Consider the following 18,620-nt stretch of genomic DNA (forward strand, 5'->3'; position numbering starts at 1 on the left):
CGAAAGTTATGATGCTTTCATTTCATAAAGAAAACATCTTCATACCTATTGTGTTTGATTGGCAGCACCCTCTTGAAGCGACAGATTTTGAGCTTCTTCCAGATACTTTTCCCCACGCGCGCTACACTGACAGGCATTGGGCTCCTCTTCTGAGGACTCTTGCCATTGACTGTCTATCGAGCTGTGCGAAGCGGAAGTGGAATTCATAACAATGTTTTCTGCTTCATTAACTCACCAGCGATTCGATTTTTCATGAAGCCAGGCACTTATCGCAGGACTTGGTGGATGTTTATCAACGATAGTCAACTATTTTCTTTGCATAAATCAGAAATGCCATTTCGTTTCGGCGACCAAACCATAGTGTCTTGTAATTGATTCATAGTGATGTGATTATTTGTGTACTTGATTCGTTGTTTTTATTGATATTGTCAGACCTCAATTTGTAAGCCAGGTGAGTTGATGGTCAGGTATGTTTGCTAGTATTATTTTTTGACTTTATTCAATGCGAAGCTTATGTTCATGTCCATGACTTTATAAATGATTCAACAATTCGCACGTGCGATCAAAGATGACCTAGATCATCGTCATTCCTATTGGAATGTGGAATGAAGCTTGCCGAGCTATGAACATCCATACCATCCCGACATCCATTCTTCACACCAAAAGAACTCAACATAACCTCACCTATCTCCTTCTTATCTAAATCCAAAAAAAAATTCCCCATCTATCTATCTATTTCACTTCACTTCTATCCAAAATGCACACCCTCACCCACACCATCCTATCCCTGCTTCTCTTCTGTCTAACAACAACAAACGCATGCATGCACTACAAAGCCACCTTCCCCTTCAACCCCACCCTCCCGTTCGAAGCCTCCATCTCCGACAACCGCATCACGACCTGTTGGATCAGCACTACGTACGCGGAGCACAGGGCGTTGCAGATTGCTGTCAAGGCGCAGAAGAGTGAGGTTAGGGCGATGGGGAAGAAGGGGAAGAGGAGCAATGGGCATTATGTTAGCTTGACGGAGTTGAAGGGGATTAGGGGTGAGCTGGGGGAGGTTAAGGTATGTTTTTTTTTTTTGAACTTGGGGGAGAAGGAGTGTGGGATTAGGGAGGGGGAGGGGAGAGGGGAAGGGGGGAAGGGGGGAAGAGGAAGGGAAAGGGAGAAGAGGGCTAACTAGTGGATGGTGGTAGGGAATGAAAATGCTAGATGAGGAGGAGTTGAAAGGAAGGTATAGGACGTACGGGCAGAAGAAGGGACTTGATGTCCCGGCCAACGAGAAGGAGGCGGGGTTTCTGCCGTGGGAGTTTGAGTGTTTGCGTTTGTCTTCCCTTCTTCCTTTCCTTCCTCCTTCTCCTCCCCTTTCCTCCTCTTTCTCTTCCGTTCCTTTTTTCCATCTTTTAGTAAGAAATAATAAATGCTAACAAGGGGAATAGAAGGGTACAAAGCCCACGCAAACGTAGGCGCGCGAACGGTCACTTATATAGCCCACGGACAGGAGTTCTATTTTATTCCCAAGGAGAAGGAAGATGTGGTGGGGGAGAAGTGGGTTTATGATCTCAAGCTGTGGTGTGGGAAGCCCGGGAAGGGGGGGTTGATCGCTCCTTGAGACTGGGGGAGGAGGAGATGTGTTGCGTTGTTGAGATGAATGGATTTATGAGTAGATAATCTGAAGTTTTTTTTACCTTCGATGCTGAGGTTGCTGGCTTATGTCTAAGTTGTTGTGTTTAACGGAGCACAAGGTCGGTGGTAAGCTGGTCTTAGATAATCCAGGTCAAGTTGTATGGTTCTGGTGAGAGACGTGTAAACATCGCCTGGCTCGAGTAATTAACTTTATCTACATACTCCATTCTGGGGGCAGTCCCTCAGTGACCAACGCGAGACGGTACATATGTAGCAAAACACCGACTCTTGAAGCTGTGAAGTCTTTCGTTGCTTGCTCGGATCTTGGGGACGTGTTTGGGAGGGGGTTAAGCGAGGAAGGGACAGGACTCGCTTGTTTGTGATTGGGGTGATTCTTCTTTTGTTATTGTATTGATTAGTTGATAATGTGTTTATACAATCATCAAGTGCTGTATTTATTTTTTGCGTTCACTCTTCGTCATTTAGCATACTTTGTTTCATCATTGTATTACCCACAACCCCTCAGTCACTCACTAACTCTTCACTCACGAAATGTGCGTCCTCCACAAAACAAAACATAAAACCTGTTCATGCATAGATTTCAGCATCCAACGCTGTCCGCGCTGTCCAGAGCAAGGTTTTGAGATGTGTGTGGATTACACGAAAAGTGTAGAGTGGAAGCAAGGGAATTGTATGGCTAGTTGTTGGTCTCCGAGAGGCTCGGATGAGGATAGGGAAAGAGAGGGAATGAGTATCTGTGAAAGACTAGCTATATTTTTCGGTGGGTGGGGAGGAAACGACGGGGAATTAGACGTGCGTGAAGGATTATTGTTTTTGTAAATAAATGGATGAGTATGGATTCGTATCGTATGAGTACTTTCTATGAATCATCTGGGTATTCACACTGGCGTGACTCGTCCCCAATGTGGAAGGAAGCCCTTTCCTTTCTTCAACTTCAAGTCATGAGCATGAAGTCACGTCATCTACGAAAATACCGACAAAGAATTTCTCAACTTGAAATTTGAAAATCGAGCAAGAAAGAAACAAAGAGATCAACATGTGCGAAGAAATTAAAAACGATACTTCGAGCGCAAAGAGTGCAGACAGCGCGGACAGCGCAGAATGCGCAAAAGTCGCACATTGTCCCGCTTTCATCTACGTCGCAGCGTATGCCAAGGAACATGGCGAGAAGGCTCCGGATTATAAGTATTGCGCTTATTATGATCCGACGAAGGGAAGTGGTGCCGGAAAGGAGAATAAGAAATAAGGATGGGTTGGTGCAAAGGCGGGACATTGGGAGATGAAGGTATGACGTTTGTTTGTACGAAAGTTCATGAATGGAGTTGACGAGATGCAGGAATGAATGATGGAGATGTGAATCATTAGGATGGCTTTGGTGTTATTGTTGCTGGGAATCACTCGCTCGCTACTCAATCAAATTTGCTTTCGTTGAGTTTGGAGATGGCGTTGCTAGGAATAACTTACTCACTACTCAATCAATAAAAACTCCTTATATCCTCCACCACCACCCATCTATCTCCTTCTCCTCACCAATCCCAGTCTCTGCATCAATAGAAAAGAATGTGCACCCAAACCCTCTCAACCTTCACCCACTGCCCCTGCCGTCTTTCCCGCGTAACTCTCTGCCCCCCCTTCCGCCAAAAAGAAGAGCGAGCATGCCCACACCTCGAACAAGTCCGAGAAGCGCTAGATGTCGATGATATACTGGGCTGGATCGATCACAGGAATTGTAAGACTCTGAAGACTGTGGATGAAGTGGTGGTAGGCACGTGTGGAATGGCGGAGGGGGGTGGGTGTCTTTATGTCAAGGGGAATTTGAGGTTGAATGATAGCGTGAGGGGGGTGGGAAATCGGAGGGGGTGATGGTGTGGTGATGAGTGGTGGAGATTGTTTGCGATTTTGGTGGTTAGAGGATAGCTAGGATATCAAGCTTTGTGAAAAGAGAACCTAGACCCCAACTTCCTAGAACTCCGATACCGCCAATAACGAAAGTCTTGATCACGCCGCTGACTTTCCAGTCGTCGAACCAGGCTTGGATACCGACTAGAAGAACAGGATGTACTAAGAAGGCTGCATATTGATATCTGCCCACATTTCCCCATTGTCTTCGTAAAATTTCCTTGCGCTTGAATAGATCCAATAGGTAAGTACCGATCAAATACCCCGTCGTCTCATTCCAGACCGCATATGAAGCTGCCACGAGGTTCATCCCACCGTGTATATCCTCGAATTTATAATCGTGGGGATAGAGACACAGCAAGCCGATCAGACTGAGACCAGATGTAACAGAAGCTGCCAAGAGCCATTCCCGTTGAGATTCGGTGGCACTATGAGTAGACGTCCTGGATGAGCGAGCACCAAGGACATAGGATGCTATATATTGAGGCAGATATCCTAGCTCGAGGTTTAAGGGCGTGTAATCTCTCCCCAACGGAAACGGGATTCTGATCAAGAAGTTGGCTAGGATGTCTAGCGTCATGGCTTGTTGAAAGTCCCAATGAAAATCGAGTTTTTGGAATTGTGGCTTGAAGAGAGCGTGTATGGAGTCAAAGACCAAAAGTAAAGAGTTGAACCATAGTGGACCTCTGACACTTCTTGGACTTTTGACATGTCTAATGAATGTATCCTGGATCTGGGTGCCAGAAAGTTGTCTTCCACGACAGACACTTACGAGTAATGTCTGAGCAGGTGGTGCGAGCAGAGAATACGCAGCACAAGGAACGCCTAACCTCCACCATCTCCCGGACAAGAACTCTGAAGGTGCTTTCTTTTGCAGACTTTGGAAGGTCAGGAGACCAGAGAGGTAGAAAAATGTGCCCATGAAGAAAGTTTGGTTGGTGGCGTTGAATGCCACGAGGGTTGGTGAGGACGCGGATGGGTAGTGGGGAGAGATGTATGGCCATGAGCCGAGACCACCGTAGGGGATTGAGGTGTGGTGGAGGATTGTGAGGACTGTTAGGGTGGTTCTGAGGTTTGTGAGGCTGTGGTCTTTGGGTGATGCTTGGGGTTTGGAGAAGGTTGGTGCCATGTTGGGAAACCGGACGAGGACATGGGAGAAGGAAATGTAGAATGGAATGAGAGGAGTTTTTTATATGACATGATATGAACACGCTTATGTTGAAGACAAGTAGAGACAAGATACTATTACACGGTCGTGAGAGAAACTTATGTAAGATGGGATAGACAATTGCTTAGGTAAGTTGATAATTTGGGCAAATCACAACTTGGACTAAAGAATAAGTTTGCCAAGCTTGGCTGCCTGAAAATGCAAGCTGACGAGGGAGAGAAATACCATATCAGAATATTTGAACTCTCCAACTTATGGTCCTCAAGTTTTTGGGGAGAGTGAAGCCAGCTCATCCCCTCGTTACCAAGAATCGACCAAAATGAAGAAATACCGACATTCCCCCATTCTTAATATCTTCAGGGTAATTTCTGAGGATCTCTGACCATGCAGAATAGCTTACACACCTCTCCCTCATCATCACAATCCATATCTTTCACAAAATGAAACCCCATAGCCTCGTAAATTTTCATGTTCGGCAAATCTCGACTCGACTCCAAGTAGCATTTCCTTCCTTCGGCATCTGCTTTCTTGGTGACCTCTCTGGCAAGCAACTTGCCGATACCTTTCCCTTGATGGGAAGGCGACACAACCATGATATTGAGAAAATAGTAGCCTTTGGGATCAGTCCAGATCTCAGATTGGGCTTCTGCTTGCTTGGTTTTCCAAATGTAATACCTCTGTCCAAAGAATGGTCAGCTTGTTCTGTCTCGGGGTATTCTGAAGCATGAGCCAATTTTCAAAACTCAGTGAAAATATATCAGATGAAGACGAAGTACAGAGCGTCAGAGAACAACGGCGCCATTACAGCACGCATAGACAAAATGACAGCTGTCTTGCATCGATCTTGGAACAGTATGAACCACGAACAAAGTCTGACCACCGCTCCCATTTCCCGATGAACAAGTTTGAAGTCAGATCACTTGATCTCATCCAGCGACAATAGGCCCGAACCGTGAAGAAAATTCCATCGTCACATCTCCTCTCCATCGAATGTTTCACCCCAACCCAGTGAAACAAAATGCCTCAACCTCGCTAAAGTCACTCACCTTAACATTCAACCCTCCTCTCCCATACCATAAATTCATAACCACCTGAGAACCCCACAATCTCCACCCTTCAATCCATTCTCCCCACGTCTCTTTCAGCTCAGCAGGCCGCGGAGGCATCCACATCGCAATGCCCAAAACATTGCCATCTGGATCATCAGAGTCTTTGGCTACGTAGAAGAGAGCATTGCGTATCCCCCAGTGGCATCGTATGCCGAGAGAAACACGGTTTCGATTGAGGTTAAGCTTTACGTGGGATCGTCAGCCAAGCACTGGAAGCTTTCGAGACGTGCAGAAATCAAGGCAGAGAAGGAATAGGGGGAGAAGAGAGGCGTGTCCTCATGTGATCGGCAAGCAGCTCTGCCTCAATCGAGGCTGACTTGACGTGGAGGAGTAGGTTGAAACGAGCAGGCCACTCAACAAGAAGAATCAGAGAAACACATTCGTAAGCATCACCTGATCCAGCTCGAATCTGCCTTGGTACTCGTCAAGAGCGCCTTGAGTTCAAATCCATGAGGTTGAAACAAGAATGTTTATGCGAGACCATTTGACGCGAAGCGCCAAGATATGCCTTCTCTCCACATTCTTTTTTCATCTTGAGATGATGGATGCGATGATTCTTTCTGATCGGATGGCATGTGGGTTGCGAGATCTGCTATGTGCGAGATAATTGATGGATCATGGATCTCACCTTGCTTCGATCGTTGTAGACCCATTGGTTGTATGGGTCCTCTGCAAATGCTTCCTGGATGGCGGTTACGGCGCCTGGGATGTCGGGTTCTGTCAGAGGGAGGACATGTATTGGCATTTTGATCTGATGGAGTCTGTAATGGTGGAGTGACAGGTTGATGGTAAGGTTTTTGTAAGCCAAGTATCAAGTCAAATCCTCTTCACCTCCAGCAATGAAGCTGTGCTGTTTGAAGAATGGGGATGCTGCATCGCGATAAGGCTTGATGATAAGCTGAAATCGTGGCTTGAATTAGCTTAGGACATTCAATCATCACCAGTACTTCCTTCTTCGTTCACACTCTCAACTTACTCTCATCGAACGTGCTTGCGCTGTTCACAGAATTGACTTTATCGCACGTTTCGACTCGGAGATTTTCATGCTTAACAACCCGAGATCCTCGAAACCTACCTACTCTCACATATATTGTGTTTTCATTATTGCCCGGCTTCCAAGTGAAGCATCTGCAATCGCGAGGTGTGTGTGTGTCAAGTTGGCATCTTCGGAGGAACATCCTCCTCAATCATGGTACAGATGGAATCATTGTGTGTATGCACTGGAAGGAACGGCGGATCGTTCATTTCCGCCTATGCAGACGTTCGGCATCTCACAAAATATGCTCGTCGTTCTCTCGGAAGTCAATATCCTCCTACTTCCTGTCTCACATGATCAGGAGTCTTCGATACTCTGAAGCATTGTACGACTCATAGTCGGGCATCTGTGCGATGCCATTGGAATCTACACAGTATTTCCTGCTCATAGCGCTTGCACCCGATTCAGAGGGACCGTTTATATATATGCTTTCATTCATATGAACTCGGCTCCTTCATGCCTCTTCGTGATCTGATCTGCAAGTACGGGTCGAGTCATGCCGTCTCGCAGCTTGAGCAGAAAACATCGCGAAGGGGTTCACAACATTGGGCGATTGTTTATGTATAAGCTTTCTCGGTATAAGCTCTCCATGAGTCCACTATGATGTTGTACCACATGATTTGGAAGCATGGTAAGAATTACAGTTCGCATCTGCATATGCTCGGGTTCCTTTTCATAACTTTCGAGAAGATAACCTTACTGTACGAAAGGCTCAGGATGCACAGCCAAGTCCTTCATCTCTCGTCGCTTTTTGAAGTAAGAACAAAACAGCTTCGAGCAGCTTATCTCGCGTGCATCTTATTTCTCCGACCACGAGTTTCGCATGAAGACATTAATGAGACCGTTTGCATGATTTCTCTGAAAACCACACGGGACGACGTTTTGATGTTATTGTGGCGTGAAGTGCGCCGTTACGACCTGCTCTCAGCGTGCGGTGGTTTCCAGTCCTCCCAGCAAAACGGCCGCGCTTCATTCGCCGCAGCAGCAGCTGGCATGCTGGCATTCCAGAAGCACGCATATCAGTCGCTGCGCATCTTTATCCGCTGCCGAACAAAGTTGTGTGAGATCTGGTGTCTCTGGGTGTCTTCTGGGTGTCTCTGGCAGAGAGCATTGCACAGACAGCATTCTGAAACAGGGGCATCCGCCCCCGAAACACAACGCCTGTCTCGCCAGGCCCTACTGCATCACTATGCCTGCATCCACCCACTACGAAGTACAGCACCACCATCGACCACAGCACGATTGAGTTCCACACCCAAACCAGCCAAACCAGCGCATCCAGAGCCTGACAACTCCCTCTCTTGGCAACCTTCGAGGCTTTGCACCTCCACCGCCCTTGCGACTCTGCAGAGATCCTGGACTGCACCACCTACCTAGTCTTCACAATGCTTGATCCTGCCTGATGATCGACCCGCAAGATTCGTTCCATCATGACGCCGCTTCTCATTGGCAAAGTCCCTGGTTCTGCGGCTGCTCTGCCCTGCACATGGTGCGAGGCCTCAGATCACTGCAGTCGCAGCTTGTCATACTGTAACGCAATAAGCGAGTCCAGCTTTAGGGGAAGCTTATTCGGGGGTGTTGCATGTACCAATCCTGCGTGTCGTGACTTTCATGTGCTAAGAATTCCAGTCCCAGGTCCACGATGGCACGAACCAGAAAGCCCCCCCTCCGTGCGTCGTCCACCGAACTCGCACTCTGAGGCTGGCCCTGAGACCCGCTTTCTCCTCCCCTCGTCTTTCTTCATAGACCCTCGCTTCCCTCTTTATGCCGACTCCTGGTGTACACCTGGCTGTGGCGTCTTGATGACCGTTGCCGATCGTCGAATCTGATACATTCTTCTCCCTCTCCTGCTCTTGGATCTTCTTCCATCTCTCTTCCTCACCACGACTGGCTCGTGATTTTTTTATTCTTGTGCTGGGTTTTGCTCGAAGTGGTAGAGATTTGCAATCATTACGTTCTAACAGCTGGTCTATCTTTTGAAGATTCCATCATATGCTGGACACCTCTCACATTTTGGCGGACGACAACAAGGGCCATTGAGCGCCTGGGCAGAGGATGAATACGACGATGGCACCAATGGATCAATTACGGCAGGACACATTAGAAGAATTGAGAAGGCGAGACGATTTGAGGCATGCGGCATCGTTAAGGCGGAGGGATGGAGGAAACGGAGCTGGTGGCAAGGGAGGTGAAGGAAAGAGAGGGGACGGAAACGGTGATGATAATGGTGGCGGAGGAGGAGGCGGTGGGGGAAACAGCGGGAATGGAGGGGGAGGTGGTGGGAATGGGAATGGCAACGGTGGAGGACCAGATTCGAATGGCAATGGTGGAGATGGGAAGAACAACAACAACAATGAAAAGAACGGCGGAGGAAGCGACAACCAGAAGCACAACAGTAGTCCTCCGGCAGCAGCAAACGAACCGTCGCCACCACCAACCATTGTTTCAACTACTCCCACAACTGTTGTTTTGATCTCGACGACCACTGCTCCTGCAATAGCAGCAACCTCGTCATCCAATGTAGGATTCTTCTCGTGTGAGATAATGTTCCCATAAACTAACTCGACTAGACTCTCGTTTCGACATTCTTCCCTATTACCCCATCTACTACACCATTCCCCACATTGAGTGCCTCTGCGTTTAGCAACCCTCCGGACTCTTCAAGCCAACCTCGAAAAGGCCTTTCAGATGATCCCGACTTTCCCCCAAGCAGAATTCCCAAGACGATTACCGCTACAACTACATCATCAATGTTCCTCGTTCCAGAGTCCGCATTGGCATCTTCTACGTCGTCGGCAAATCCCTCAGGCATTAACAACAATGACAACAACAATCATCATCCTTCTTCGAAAGCCAAACATGGTCCTGGTGATTTGTCACCGCTAGCTCAACATCTTCTGATTGCTGCTGGTGCCATAGGTAGTACTTTCCTCGTTCAATGCAAAATCCACATGACTAACTTTTTCAGGTGCCTTCATTATTGTCGTAGCAGGAATTTACTTCCTGACTCGAGTACGAAAGATAGATCTTCTCGCATTCTTTCGCAATCGCAAGTTTGGCAAAGGTGGTGCTCGTGGATGGTATGGCTGGAGAAAAGAGGAGACAGACTACATGTCAGAACCTCCTCCAAAGTACTCTGGCGAAGTATATCCACCTGAAAAGACCATTCCTGCTCAGCAACAATTTGACGCTTTCTACACACCAACGGCTATGCCACCAATGGCAAACCCAGCTTCTTCTGCTAATGCGTTGGCACGATCAGATTCTGGACGTCAAGACATAGTCCGTGAAGCTCTATTAGACAACCCTGCACCCTTCGGAACTTCACCAGCTCCACAACCTGCCGCTCTCTCAGCAACAGAGAACTTTTACGGTGTTGCTGCTCAGCCTACTCCCCTTTCTCGCCAACCCGGCACACAAAATTCACAGAGCACCTTCGTTTCTCAGCCAAGTTCAAATTACAACAACACAGGCACACAAAATACTTTCCTAACAATGAACACGATGAGGACTGTCCAGACACAGGACGCATATGATCCAAATCAGAGAGAACCCAATCATCTCAGCTATCTTTCATCGCTATCTTCTGGTTTCGGCGACGGTCTCATCATTCCTGAATCAACAGTAGTTGGAGGAGGACGACAGAGCTACCGTCAATCGAAGGCGCCCGGAGCAGGAAGGTTCTCATGGATGACATCCAACCGAGGATCCAGAGCTCCAGCATATGGTGACAGAGATACCGTATACACGACCGCTTCCATCGAATCGGCACCAAGATTCAGAACCGTCAACTCATGGGTAGCTCAGCAAGCTGGACGGGTAGAGCGTCAACAGGATGTCCCGGCAATGCCTTCAATTCCAGCGCCTCTGATCCCAGCACCCCTCCAAATCGGAGTAGGAGTTGATCACCAACGGAAAGCGAGTGAGGACCCAGCATTCCGCCAGCATCCAGGCGAAGAGATAGAAATCTCGCGAGGCTCTCGAGTGCCAAGTTCGATCTTGGACAGGAAAGTTGGTGGTGTTAATTAGGAGACTTTCTCACGAGAACCATTCTTTTTTATTTTTACAGGGTGGAATCTCGGTTCTGTGTATATATCAAAAATCTTGGGGTCGCGGGCCTGGTGCCTGGTAGACTGAAAATATTCGGCATAGCGTGGAGTTGTGGTGGAAGAGTTGGATGATTGAAATTATTTTAATGTCCAGATGAATAGGAGGGATCGGAAGATCAGAAGATATTTTACCATAAGACTGAATAATCAAAGTCTTGAGCTGCTATCTGATTTTCAAGCGTGAATCATTCGTTGCGTGAGTTTCTATTTTGACTCGAGATGTTGAGGTGGGAAGAGTGATTCATGCTTTAAGAGTGGTTCAGTCGAGAACAGATATTGGCAGACAACTCAACACCGCAAGTCTAAAGAAATGAGCTTGAATAAAGCTTCCATAGCAAACTCTCGCCTCAATTCTCATATTCATGAGATCATTGCCAAAGAAAGCCTTGGGCTTGATTCCAGACACGTGAACCATTTGGAACCTCATGCGGCCGATGCGAACGGTCTAAATTTAGACCGAAGCTCAAGTACGTCCGTACAAAGACATAAACTCAGCCTCATTCACTACGCATTCTTGACTCGCCAGCCCCGCGAACTGCGCAATCATTGCCAAGCAAACCTTCTTCATCTTGCTATGTCGATCATGATCTTCGACTTTAACAATTATTGCACGAATTCATCCCCGACTTGACGAAATCAAGCTTGTCCTCCGACAGCCTCCCGTTCGTGATACTCGAAACAAACCTTGGTGCTACTGCAGCCACAAGCCAAGATGTTGGACGAGAACTTACCAACGTTCTACCTGAAGCCTTCTTCCGACAACCCTCTCTCCAGCACCATCTTCCTGAGCGAGCACGGTTCTGAACTTCAGCCTGAATACACGCTTCGGCGTCCAGATCCAAAGCTCCCAGGTTCCAAAAACTGCTATGCAGTAGCTCTCTACGACTCTTACAACCCAGAAGTGCTGTACGCAGAAGTTCTGGTGCATCCAGAATGGCAGGCTCCAACACTCTCAGCAGCAGAGATCCGAGCTCAGAATGGCATACCTCCACCACCCGTACCGATCGTCCCGAACCAGTTTGCTGTTCAGCTGTATAATCCAGATCAGCAAGTGATGGTTAGGCAGATTCCAGGGACAACGTTCACTCCAGCACATTGGGAGTTTGAGATGCCACAGACCAGCTTTCGAACACCGTCCGCCTCTGCACTTGACCGAAGTCAAAGTGACCCCGCCGCCTCAGACATCACACCGAAGATTAGCTTCAAGTGGAAGAGAGACGGGAAATTGTCGAAGGATATATCATGTTTCCTGTATGGGAAATCGACGGATGGGAAGAAGAACAAGGATCCTGATATCGTGGTTGCTATGTACAAGAACAGCAATCTTACGGTCTACCAACCGAATATGCATCGAGTGGAGGTCGAAGATACAAAGGGATTAGAGGTTGTGTTGATACTGGGTGCTGCGGTTATCAAAGACATATACTTTAACGCAAGCAGAGAGCTATTCAACATTGGAGCTCCTGGCGTGAATGCCCCTCCTGTGAACACGAAGCGAAAGAACAGCGGTCCAGTCATAGCTGGAAAACCAGCTACACCACCCGTCATGTCCGGAGCGGTCCTACCTCCCAGGACAGCCGTACCAGCCTCCCAAATCCCTCCTCAGCAACCCCCAAGACATGCTCAACAGTCAATATCCAGACCCCCCGCCGCAGATCCTCGCACGCAGTGGGAAATCGACGCCGAGACCGAGCGACTGAAAAAGGTAGTCGAAGCCGAAGACAAAGCCCGCGAGAAAGCCGAACGCGCAGAGGAAAAACGCATCAGGAAAATGCTGGAACAAGAAGAAAAGGAGGCCCGCAAACGCCAAGCGGAAGTCGACAAAGAGACCGAACGGGAGACCGAACGGCTGAGAAAGCAGTACGGTGTCCCCGCCGCCGCCGCTGCTGGACCTAGCGTCTCCTTCTCTCCATCACTGCCGCAGAGACCTCAACAGCAAGGAATGCCGCAATGGCAAAGCGCGCCGCATTCGCAGCCTCCTCCTGTGATGAGGCCGCAGAGCACGCCATCGGGACCGGGACCGTCGGTTAATACGTGGTTGCAGAGGCCGGCGCAGAATTCGTCGCCGTATCTGCAGGCGCCGGGGAATGGGACGGCGAGCTCGAGTGGGTTCTTTGGGTTGGGGGGGAAGAAGATGCAGAAGAAGAGGTCGGTGTTTTTCTAATTAGCGTTGTCTTATTCATATGGGTGGTGTTTGGGGTTGCATTAGATGGAGTTTTTATACTGTTGCGATTTTATGAGTCGTAGGGACGATGGCTATGATGAGATGATATGAAATGCTAAAGATTTATATGCCAGTCTCGCGTTCATCATGGTGTGAGGTTTTGAGGAGCGTCTGGTTGTAGTGCTTCTCTTTACATTTTCATCTGCTTCCTTCTGCCCGTAAAGATTAGGGGTTTAAAGGAAGTATATTTCACGTAAGTATTGTTGTTTTGTTGCACGTCGCAATGAAAGTGCTCAGCAAGTGCTTAGCAAGTACCCGAGAAGTGCTGAGAAAGTGCTGAGAAGGTGCTAAGAACCAACAACGAACAAAGGCGGCCGTACACAACTCACAGCTGGTTGTGTTTATTGCACGTCGCACCTTGAAGGACTTTTAATGTGCCTTGAAAGCGCTGTGAAAGTGCTAGTAATGTACAAATTTCCCCCGTCTACCTCGCTTGCCCATTAAATAAGCGAGGGTGACTTAGCCACTCTTCTCCAGTACCGTCTGTACATGAGGTCTCTAATATGAAGTAGATAAATCCACTTTATTCATGTCTTTTTTTCTGGTATTCGGCAATGTTTTCTTGGGATTGAGATACACTCCATGTATTTTGGGTTATGATGTGAAAAGACCAAAGTCGTGAGTGCTTTATTACTATGCTTCACCTTATGATTCCATGGCTCACTGCTCCATGATCCACACATGAAGCCCAGAGCTTCTAGTCCATCGTTCACCCCCCTTGCTCTTCCCAACGACTTGAAACTATTTCTGATCTCCATCCAGAAACGTGCTTGATACAAAAATCCATGTCTTCATCATCCTCAACAATTAAAGTCTCCCGGGGTTCTTATCCGAAGCCACTTCCGGGGAGCAGTCAAGTTGCTTACGCAATTGGTAAGAAAGGAAGAGGCTCTTACCCCTGAATCTCCTGGAGCGAGAATCGCTTTCTCCGCCAAAAACAAGGGGGAAAGAAAGCTTGATTCCTCGCAAGTTTTTGTTGGAGGGGGGCTGTCTTTGAATAAGTACGCAACTATGCTGGGAAGGAAGTCTGGAAGCGAGTCAACTATGTGAAGAGAGGATAGGACATGTTTGTGGCGGAAATAGATGTAAAAAAGGGCTATAATGCTACCTGGAAGCTATAACCTATGTTGATAGGATATTAGTTAGCCTTGGGTTTTCTGAAGTTGATGGGGAGTAGTTGCTTTTTTATGTTTTTGTAGAGCTTGGCAGTGTTGGTTTGAAATAGGGGTAGAGTAATAGAGGCGCTAAGAGGTGTGAAGGTGGTGAGAGACTAGAGTGGGTTTGAGGGGGAAGAAGAGCTCGTTTGGGAGGAGGGGATAGATGATGGACTGGAAGGTATGGGGTTTATGAGTAAAAGTGTGGATTATGTAGTACGACACGTAAATCATGAGATTGGGGATCTGAGTTTCTCATGAATTTGTTACTTTATTCCTCTCCAATTACTACGTTACGCTCAATGATTTTTCACGTCTTCCTTACTTATCAGTCTTCATCACCGCAACTGTCCCTTCAACAATCATCAATCTAGCTGACATACGCTCTCAATCCTCTCTCCTTTACTTATTAGCCTTCATCAACGCAACTTCACCCTCCATGATCATCAATCTAGCTGACATATGCTCAACGGCATTGGTAAGTTGCATAATACTTCCTTCCAAGCCAACGGGGGCAGGAGCAGCCGGAGCAGGTGCAGGTGTAACAGCGGCACTGACAACTCTCTTTCGAGAAGGAGCCCTAGCCTTCTTGACCGGAGAACCACCCTGAGAACTATCAACTGACGACTTTCTCTTTCCCTTTGCACTCTTGCCCTTACTCTCAGGATCAGGGAAGTTTCCGCGAAGGTGCACAGGCATATCAGGAGCCTTTGGGATATGGATATCTCGAGGATCGGAATGGATTTCCGTAGCTTGCGAGTAAGCGAAAGCAGCCTTGCGCATAACGAGCTCCTGAGCCTCGATCTTGGACCAATTCTCCTTCCAGTCCTCGTGCCAAGCCTGGCGAGCAGCTTCGGCCTCCTCAGACTTGTCGTTGGGGTCAACGGGGCAGAAACCCTTGGTGGGGATAAAGGGGAACATGACGTCCTCGGCGTGCTGGTAGTCGGGGCCAAGTTGTTGGCGTGCGAGCGTGCCCATGCGCGCGTGCTCCATGTAGATGGCCATGGCGTCCGGGCCGTGCAGCTTGGCGACCATGTCCTCGAGGTGCTGGTCGGCTTCTGCTTTCTTGCCGTCGCGGACGAGCTGCTGGAATATGAGACAGTCGGCGCGAGCGCGGAGGTGGGAGGGGGAGTTGTTCAGCTCGTCCATCATCTTGGCGGCGGATTTAAGCTTCTTGGGGTCGATGTAGACTTTCTCTGCAACCCAGCCCTTCATGGTGTTGACCATTGCCTTAGCTTGATCGGAACCAGGTTCAATGCCTAACTCCTTGACCATGGCGACATACTCTTCAGCTCGCGAAGCCGAAGCCGAAGCGTCATATGGGACTGGCTCTGGTTGACCTAGCTGCTTTCTTCGGTTTCGAAGGAAGGCTCGGGCCTCTTCTGTGTTCTTTCGGCGAGTCTCTTCATCAGAATCAGTGCCTTGATATTGACCAGCTGTTGGCAATGTAGCACCACCAATTTGTTGAAAGCTACCGGAAGCGTTGAATGGATCACCCAAAGTAGGTTGAGGATAGCCCAATTGAGGAGGAAGGACAGGACCACCTTGTCCAGCACCATACCAAGCGTGACCAGAAACTTGAGGAGCACCATACAAAGCGTTGCCAGAGACTTGAGGAGCACCGAACATTTGAGTACCAGGATAGCCATTCCTGTTAGGAGCAGCCATAACGCGACCTTGCTGAGGACTAGGATAGCCGTTCATGCTAGGAGAAGACATTACACGACGTTGTTGGGGGCTAGGGCGACCGATGTTTGGATATGGATTAACTGGGCCTTGTTGTTGAGGATCGGGATAGCTACCCATTTCAGGGGAAGGAGTAGCACCACCACCTTGCTGAGGACGATTGCCAGCATGGACATAGACTGGAGGAGGACCACCTGATTGCGAGCCATCCATGTTAGCAATAGCCAGAACACCACCTGGTTGTTGACCACCACGCAGCTGAGAAATGGTTACAACACGATCATTGACATCCCTAGTAGTAGTCTGGATACGGTAGTTACCACCAGATGGCGGGCTTCCATAAGGACTCTTGTAAAGAGCGGATTGTGCAGACGGGCCAGCGCGTTGTGGGGGAGTAACTGGTTGTTGAGCAGCAGTGATGGTATTGACAGGTGTTGCCGCCCCGCCACGAGCTTGGACGGTAGTCGTAGAAGTAGTCTTAGCTTCACTGACTGTGGCAGAAGTTCCGATTTCAGACTTATTGACCGTAGGTGGCGATGGTTTGCATGGGAAAGGCAAGTTACCAATCATCTGGAAACGACCGTTACCATTGGTGGAGTCCTCAACTGGAGTCTTGCCTCGGCCACGAGATTCCTCATCCTTCTGTTTGTTCTTCTTTTGCTTCTCGGGAGGAGAGATAGGACCATCGATTTGTGGGATACCACCAGCACCAGAACCACCATTGCCGCGGCTTGTAGCTTCGCGCTTGCCGAAGTTTTGGACTTGTTTAAGAAGCTCTTGCTCCTTGAATGCAGCGGTACGAGGAGTGTCGGTGGACTAGAAAATCAGCATGTTTCTCAGGTGAACGCTGAGAGATAACTCACAGGAAGCATAGCGTAGAGAAGATTAAGGCGTTTTTGGATCTCATTCGGGGACAGGACGTCGTTGGACCTGTCTGCAAAGAAATCACGGTCGGAGGTAAGAGGCTGGTTGGTATAGACACCCGGAATGGGTTCAGTGACGAAGTTACCATCCTTGCCCACTTTGATCGTCAATGCGGGCTTGAAGCGACCTTTGGAGGGGTGGTCTCCTGGCTCTGCTCCGGAGGTCGAGGATTCGGGGGCATTGGTGGGTTCTTCAGCTGGAGCGGGAGTGGTGGAGGTGGCTTCAGTGTTCTTCATCTCTTGATCGAAGGTGGCATTCATAGGAGATGGGGCAGGCTTGAAAGTCAGCATGCAAAAAGCAGCATTCGAGAGTAGAAGATTTACAAAATCTCCAAAGAGTGCATTGATTTCCTCAGCACTGAGATTGCCACGGAGAGCGGCAGATGGAAGAGGCTTGAAAGTCAGCATGCGCAAAGCAGTATTCGAGAACAGAAAACCTACAGTATCTCCGAAGAGTTCATTGAAATCCGGACGGCGACTCCAGAGCGCGGGAGATGGAATAGGCTTGAAAGTCAGCATATGAGCGGAATCTGGGGGAGAGCAAGAAGCTTACAGTGACAAAATTGGCGAGGTAGTCCAACGTCTCTTGATCTCCTTGCTCTAGAGCCATCTGACGAGTTAGTCGGTGCGGAAAGACGCGCGGGAACATAAGACACTTACTGCCTTGAACTGTGCAAGCTTTTCTCGGTACTCTTCATCGGTCAACGGTAGCTCGAAGGACTCATGACCGGGTTCACACATCTTGGAAGTAGTGCTAGGGGAAGGTACAAGAATTGGGAAAGCTCAATTGCGCAAGTATTGGTGTACAAAGAAGTTGGGGAACTGTTGGTACAGAAGTGGTTGTGCGAAAGCTTGATGGATGGAGAGGAAAGGTTTGTGGGAAAGGAGATGGGTGCGAGGTGGAAAAAATTTTGGTGCTAAGGTTTTTTGAAAAAGGTAAATCTTATGGGTGTTGGAGAGGGTTGAAGGTGAGGTTGTGACGAGGCTGCGAGACGCGTTGGGAGTTGAGGTTCATGAGTTCACTTTCAGCAGAGGCAAAGATTTGATGTCACGTAGTAGGTATGTGGGTAAGCAGCTTGAATACCATTAAGGCAGCTCTTTGGTTATGAGGCTATTTAATTCTACGATTGAGGTTTCGTCTTCGGATATTCAGAGATATGGTCGCGTCTACATCACAGCATATCAGCACCATCTCCGCGATACGCTCTTTGGAGCCTCAAAGCGTCAATTGGTACCGCACTCTACTGCTAAAAGACTGATGTCTCTGTGTCTTGGATGGTATATTCTTGAGATATGGGAGGGAGTTGAGCTCTGCAAATGTTCGTCAGCACCAGAGTTGAACTCGCTTAAAAAGGGGAAAAGTCTTGGCAGCAGAACGGACGTTCAGCTGCTAATACGACGTCACTTTTCACACTATGCTTCCCATGATGATAGTCTAGTATGCTTTGAAAGTATAATCTTGTTCCTAAATGATTTTGCTGGAGGCGAGGTCTGCCCCAAATATTAGCTGCCTCAGGCATGAAAGTCTGAGTGCTCAAAGTGTAGACTCGGTCAAAAAGATGTTGACAGCAGATGAACATATTCTTTGTAAAGCAGAGATGCTCGGAACATCTCCTTGGTGGTTCACCTGAAATGGTTCCATGCGGAAAAATGAGTTTCTTTCAC

The 18,620-nt window shown here is 48.3% G+C and overlaps 8 protein-coding genes across 8 annotated transcripts; 4 read left to right on the forward strand and 4 right to left on the reverse strand.

Moving 5' to 3' along the window:
- Positions 1 to 757: 757 nt before the first annotated feature.
- On the forward strand, positions 758 to 1,612 carry LY89DRAFT_576039 (uncharacterized protein; the record flags this gene model as incomplete). The annotated part of the gene is made up of 3 exons (XM_018208821.1): positions 758 to 970; positions 1,287 to 1,327; positions 1,432 to 1,612. 3 exons carry the CDS (start codon positions 758 to 760, stop codon positions 1,610 to 1,612), a joined length of 435 nt encoding a protein of 144 aa, XP_018076453.1.
- A 938-nt stretch (positions 1,613 to 2,550) lies between these two features.
- On the reverse strand, positions 2,551 to 3,063 carry LY89DRAFT_394094 (uncharacterized protein). Its single transcript, XM_018207213.1, has one exon. It carries the CDS (start codon positions 2,918 to 2,920, stop codon positions 2,636 to 2,638), a length of 285 nt encoding a protein of 94 aa, XP_018076454.1. The 5' UTR covers positions 2,921 to 3,063; the 3' UTR covers positions 2,551 to 2,635.
- Positions 3,057 to 4,764, reverse strand: LY89DRAFT_681425 (uncharacterized protein). Its single transcript, XM_018214295.1, has one exon. The coding sequence runs from the start codon at positions 4,673 to 4,675 to the stop codon at positions 3,554 to 3,556; it is 1,122 nt and encodes a 373-aa protein (XP_018076455.1). The 5' UTR covers positions 4,676 to 4,764; the 3' UTR covers positions 3,057 to 3,553.
- A 69-nt stretch (positions 4,765 to 4,833) lies between these two features.
- Positions 4,834 to 6,721, reverse strand: LY89DRAFT_681426 (acyl-CoA N-acyltransferase). Its single transcript, XM_018214296.1, has 3 exons — positions 6,452 to 6,721; positions 5,761 to 6,006; positions 4,834 to 5,391 (listed from the first exon to the last, which is right to left on the reverse strand). Exons 1-3 carry the CDS (start codon positions 6,566 to 6,568, stop codon positions 5,071 to 5,073), a joined length of 684 nt encoding a protein of 227 aa, XP_018076456.1. The 5' UTR covers positions 6,569 to 6,721; the 3' UTR covers positions 4,834 to 5,070.
- Positions 6,722 to 7,459: 738 nt separating this feature from the next.
- Positions 7,460 to 8,236, forward strand: LY89DRAFT_665237 (uncharacterized protein; the record flags this gene model as incomplete). The annotated part of the gene is made up of 2 exons (XM_018212829.1): positions 7,460 to 7,490; positions 7,788 to 8,236. 2 exons carry the CDS (start codon positions 7,460 to 7,462, stop codon positions 8,234 to 8,236), a joined length of 480 nt encoding a protein of 159 aa, XP_018076457.1.
- A 339-nt stretch (positions 8,237 to 8,575) lies between these two features.
- On the forward strand, positions 8,576 to 11,058 carry LY89DRAFT_768394 (uncharacterized protein). The gene is made up of 3 exons (XM_018221784.1): positions 8,576 to 9,379; positions 9,430 to 9,778; positions 9,828 to 11,058. Exons 1-3 carry the CDS (start codon positions 8,915 to 8,917, stop codon positions 10,886 to 10,888), a joined length of 1,875 nt encoding a protein of 624 aa, XP_018076458.1. The 5' UTR covers positions 8,576 to 8,914; the 3' UTR covers positions 10,889 to 11,058.
- A 400-nt stretch (positions 11,059 to 11,458) lies between these two features.
- On the forward strand, positions 11,459 to 13,266 carry LY89DRAFT_681430 (uncharacterized protein). The gene has a single exon (XM_018214297.1). The coding sequence runs from the start codon at positions 11,681 to 11,683 to the stop codon at positions 13,130 to 13,132; it is 1,452 nt and encodes a 483-aa protein (XP_018076459.1). The 5' UTR covers positions 11,459 to 11,680; the 3' UTR covers positions 13,133 to 13,266.
- Positions 13,267 to 14,682: 1,416 nt separating this feature from the next.
- Positions 14,683 to 17,696, reverse strand: LY89DRAFT_778428 (uncharacterized protein; the record flags this gene model as incomplete). The annotated part of the gene is made up of 6 exons (XM_018222208.1): positions 14,683 to 16,848; positions 16,896 to 17,231; positions 17,280 to 17,348; positions 17,397 to 17,459; positions 17,509 to 17,565; positions 17,616 to 17,696. 6 exons carry the CDS (start codon positions 17,694 to 17,696, stop codon positions 14,749 to 14,751), a joined length of 2,706 nt encoding a protein of 901 aa, XP_018076460.1. The 3' UTR covers positions 14,683 to 14,748.
- Positions 17,697 to 18,620: the final 924 nt, after the last annotated feature.

Source organism: Mollisia scopiformis (genome assembly GCF_001500285.1).
Source record: "Mollisia scopiformis unplaced genomic scaffold LY89scaffold_4, whole genome shotgun sequence".
In the NCBI taxonomy this organism is placed as follows: Eukaryota; Fungi; Ascomycota; class Leotiomycetes; order Helotiales; family Mollisiaceae; genus Mollisia; species Mollisia scopiformis.